Raw genomic sequence first — 5,000 nt, 5'->3', positions numbered from 1 at the left:
GAGGGCTAGAGAGAGAGGGCTAGAGAGAGAGGGCTAGAGAGAGAGGGGACTAGAGAGAGAGGGCTAGAGAGAGAGGGCTAGAGAGAGAGGGTGACTAGAGAGAGAGAGGGCTAGAGAGAGAGAGAAAACTACTGAAGGTTGAGTTTTGTGTGGTACCCTTGTCAGAGAAGTCGGGGTGAGGTACAGGGGTTCCCCACTTCAGGTCTCTGGTGATGCAGCGGGGTTTGAGTCCGTCCCTCACCCAGGACCTGGTGATCTGTTTGGCGTTGGCCGTCCAGTCTCCTGACCCAGTAGATTTCTCCAACCACTGCTCCAACTCAGCCTCCAACTGACCAGAGAACAGAGTGGTTCATATGAGAAACAGAGAGACAGAGTGGTTCATATGAGAAAGAGAGAGACAGAGTGGTTCATATGAGAAACACAGAGACAGAGTGGTTCATATGAGAAACACAGAGACAGAGTGGTTCATATGAGAAAGAGAGAGAGAGAGAGAGAGAGAGAGAGAGAGACAGACAGACAGAGAGAAAAAGGTACGGGAGGAAGAGATAAACAAGCACATTAGTTTAAACACCTATAAAATCTTATCTTATTATGTGGACTTAGAGACAAACTAACATGGTGGGAAATTTGAAAGACGTGACTGTGTACCTTGGGCAGGTCCAGGAAACAGGTGTTTGGAGGATTGGACTACAGGAGTCTGACTACCACACCTTACAAGTAGGCTCCTGTAGAGAGAGAACACACATCACTAAGGCCTTGTAGTGGAGGAGAGAGAGAACACATCACTAAGGCCTTGTAGTGGAGGAGAGAACACATCACTAAGGCCTTGTAGTGGAGGAGAGAACACATCACTAAGGCCTTGTAGTGGAGGAGAGAACACATCACTAAGGCCTTGTAGTGGGGAGGAGAGAACACATCACTAAGGCCTTGTAGTAGGGAGGAGAGAACACATCACTAAGGCCTTGTAGTAGGGAGGAGAGAACACATCACTAAGGCCTTGTAGTAGGGAGGAGAGAGAGAACACATCACTAAGGCCTTGTAGTGGAGGAGAGAGAGAACACATCACTAAGGCCTTGTAGTGGAGGAGAGAGAGAACACACCACTAAGGCCTTGTAGTAGGGAGGAGAGAACACATCACTAAGGCCTTGTAGTAGGGAGGAGAGAACACATCACTAAGGCCTTGTAGTAGGGAGGAGAGAACACATCACTAAGGCCTTGTAGTAGGGAGGAGAGAACACATCACTAAGGCCTTGTAGTGGAGGAGAGAACACATCACTAAGGCCTTGTAGTAGGGAGGAGAGAACACATCACTAAGGCCTTGTAGTGGAGGAGAGAGAGAACACATCACTAAGGCCTTGTAGTAGGGAGGAGAGAACACATCACTAAGGCCTTGTAGTGGAGGAGAGAGAGAACACATCACTAAGGCCTTGTAGTAGGGAGGAGAGAACACATCACTAAGGCCTTGTAGTGGAGGAGAGAACACATCACTAAGGCCTTGTAGTGGAGTAGAGAGAGAACATCACTAAGGCCTTGTAGTGGAGGAGAGAGAGAACACATCACTAAGGCCTTGTAGTGGAGGAGAGAGAGAACACATCACTAAGGCCTTGTAGTAGGGAGGAGAGAACACCTCACTAAGGCCTTGTAGTGGAGGAGAGAACACATCACTAAGGCCTTGTAGTGGAGGAGAGAACACATCACTAAGGCCTTGTAGTGGAGGAGAGAACACATCACTAAGGCCTTGTAGTGGAGGAGAGAACACATCACTAAGGCCTTGTAGTAGGGAGGAGAGAACACATCACTAAGGCCTTGTAGTGGAGGAGAGAGAGAACACATCACTAAGGCCTTGTAGTAGGGAGGAGAGAACACATCACTAAGGCCTTGTAGTGGAGGAGAGAACACATCACTAAGGCCTTGTAGTAGGGAGGAGAGAGTGACCCTTGCGTCGGCGACTTGCTGGCGCTTCCGGGGATGGGAGACATTACCACGGCATCCCAGGGTTACTGACGTCCTCGGAGGTGCGATGAAACTTAAATTAACTAATTGAATGTAACCAGGGCTTTCTCCTATAGAGCTCCATTTTCATGGAATGGTCTGCCTATCCATGATAGAGACGCAGACTCACTCTCGACCTTTAAGTCTTTACTGAAGACTCATCTCTTCAGTGGGTCCTATGATTGAGTGTAGTCTGGCCCAGAAGTGTGAAGGTGAACGGAAAGGCTCTGGAGCGACGAACCGCCCTTGCTGTCTCTGCCTGGCCGGTTCCCCTCTCTCCACTGGGATTCTCTGCCTCTAACCCTATTACAGGGGCTGAGTCACTGGCTTACTGGTGCTCTTCCATGCGGTCCCTAGGAGGGGTGCGTCACTTGAGTGGGTTGAGTCACTGACGTGATCTTCCTGTTCGGTTAGGCGCCCCCCTCTGGTTCATGCCGTGAGGAGATTTTCGTGGGCTATACTTGGCTTTGTCTCAGGATGGTAAGTTGGTGGTTGAAGTTATCCCTCTAGTGGTGTGGGGGCTATCCTGCCTGTTTGGCCCTGTCCGGGGGTATCGTCGGATGGGGCCACAGTGTCTCCCGACCCCTCCTGTCTCAGCCTCCAGTATTTATGCTGCAGTAGTTTATGTGTCGGGGGGCTAGGGTCAGTCTGTTATATCTGGAGTATTTCTCCGGTCTTATCCGGTGTCCTGTGTGAATTTAAGTATGCTCTCTCTAATTCTCTCTCTCTCGGAGGACCTGAGCCCTAGGACCATGCCTCTGGACTACCTGGCATGATGACTCCTTGCTGTCCCCAGTCCACCTGGCCGTGCTGCTGCTCCAGTTTCAACTGTTCTGCCTGCGGCTGTGGAACCTTGACCTGTTCACCGGACGTGCTACCTGTCCCAGACCTGCTGTTTTCAACTCTCTAGAGACAGCAGGAGCGGTAGAGATACTCTGAATGATCGGCTATAAAAAGCCAACTGACATTTACTCTTGAGGTGCTGACCTGTTGCACCCTCTACAACTACTGTGATTATTATTATTTGACCCTGCTGGTCATCTATGAAGATTTGAACATCTTGGCCATGTACTGTTATAATCTCCACCTGGCACAGCCAGAAGAGGACTGGCCACCCCTCATAGCCTGGTTCCTCTCTAGGTTTCTTCCGAGGTTTTGGCCTTTCCAGGGAGTTTTTCCTAGGGAGTTTTTCCTAGCCACTGTGCTTCTACACCTGCATTGCTTGCTGTTTGGGGTTTTAGGCTGGGTTTCTGTACAGCACTTTGAGATATCAGCTGATGTAAGAAGGGCTATATAAATAAATTGTAATTGATGAATGTAATTGATGAATGTAATTGATGAATGTAATTGATGAATGTAATTGATGTAATTGATGAATGTAATTGATGAATGTAATTGATTAATGTAATTGATGAATGTAATTGTCATGTTTGTATTCCTTCAATAGCTCATAAACAGATGAACATTTTGATGTCTTACTGTACGTGGATTTGTCTTTACAGAGTCGCTGTGCCGTCATTTCATTTCAAAGCAGATGTGATCTTCTATCATTGTATAGATTAGATTGTAAACCTTTATACATTTTGTTCTATTGTTTTTTTTAGGCCAATCAGAGTGATGCTAATTAAACGATACGGGTTATTTGGTTCCGCTTGGGACATATAGAATGAGGACGAGTCGCTCTTTTCATTGTGATTTAAATATTAGTAGGCTATAGAATGCCTCCTACACCTCAAAAAAGGTTTGTGTGAATTTTCATTCTTTAGCTTCAGTCTCCTTGACGTTGGCTCAATGGTTTTAGACGTTTGGGACTACTCCGTTACTTCTTTCCATTGTACCAGGAAAACTAAACCAAGCGCAGAAAAAGTATTTGAAAATATTCAACCCAGGTCTGACTGGATCAGGTAAACTCCATTGATTGATTCATTGATTGATAGATAATGGCCGTGTTCCAGAACTTAGACGTTGCTGACGCCTGACAGATCTTACAACGCCTGGATAGGTATTTAAAGTACCAGCTAACCACATCATATGTTACAGCAATTTGTCAGTCGATGAAGTGGCACGTAACCATTGGCTGTTGCGTCGTCTAGCCTGAGCTGTGGATATAAAAGGTCTCTCCAGCTCCTCACCCGTAGCTCCACAGCGTTGATAAGCTTGCCACACTTGTCACACTGGTCCCCTCGGGCCTCTGGGTAAGAGCAGTAGGGACATGTTCCCTCCACGAAGCGGTCGGCTAGAAAACGCTGGCACGCCTCGCAGCGCAGCTGCTCCACAATGTCTTCAAGTAGGAAACCTCGCTCATGGAGACGCCAGAAGATGTTCTGGGCTATCCTGAGAGACAGAGAGACAGAGAGAGAGAGACAGAGAGAGAGAGAGAGAGAGAGAGAGACAGAGAGAGAGACAGAGAGAGAGAAAAGACCAGGGTTCATACACTTATTCACAAATAAAATTCAAACACTTTCAAAGTTTTCAATCATCCGTACAAACCCTGAAGAAAATGAATCCACACTAATTCTCCACACAACAGTTTTGATGTGTTCCATCCCTGTTTGAACAGCAGAAGCCAAGCCGTGTCTAGCTACCACACTCCCAGTGTATTGCTAATGTACTGTACCAGTCAAAAGTTTGGACACACCTACTCATTCAAGGGTTTTTCTTTATTTTTTTATAATTTTTCTACATTGTATAATAATAGTGAAGACATCAGAACTATGAATTAAAACATATGGAATCATGTAGCAACCAAAAAAGTGTTAAACAAACTCAAAATGTATTTTATTTATGAGATTCATCAAAGTAGCCACCCTTTGCCTTGATGACAGCTTTGCACACTCTTGGCATTCTCTCAACCAGCTTCATGAGGTAGTCAACTGGAATGCATTTTAATTAACAGGTGTACCTTGTTAAAATGTATTTCCTTCTTAACGCGTTTGAGACAATCAGTTGTGCTGTGACAAGGTAGGGGTGGAAGATAGCCCTATTTGGTAAAATACCAAGTCCATATT

General features: G+C 46.3%; 1 protein-coding gene across 1 annotated transcript in view; it reads right to left on the bottom strand.

The window, feature by feature from the left end:
• Positions 1–5,000, bottom strand: part of mars1 (methionyl-tRNA synthetase 1) — a 67,397-nt gene that overhangs the window by 36,565 nt on the left and 25,832 nt on the right. Inside the window, 5 exon segments of the mRNA XM_082959494.1 lie at positions 160–328; positions 649–666; positions 668–703; positions 705–725; positions 4,125–4,326. Coding sequence (XP_082815620.1) covers positions 160–328; positions 649–666; positions 668–703; positions 705–725; positions 4,125–4,326 — 446 coding nt within the window.

The sequence above is a fragment of the Salmo salar genome, chromosome 12 (assembly GCF_965601325.2).
Source record: "Salmo salar chromosome 12, fSalSal1, whole genome shotgun sequence".
Classification (NCBI taxonomy): domain Eukaryota; kingdom Metazoa; phylum Chordata; class Actinopteri; order Salmoniformes; family Salmonidae; genus Salmo; species Salmo salar.
Note: the sequence above shows the minus strand (reverse complement) of the source record. Positions and strands in the feature narration are given on the sequence as shown.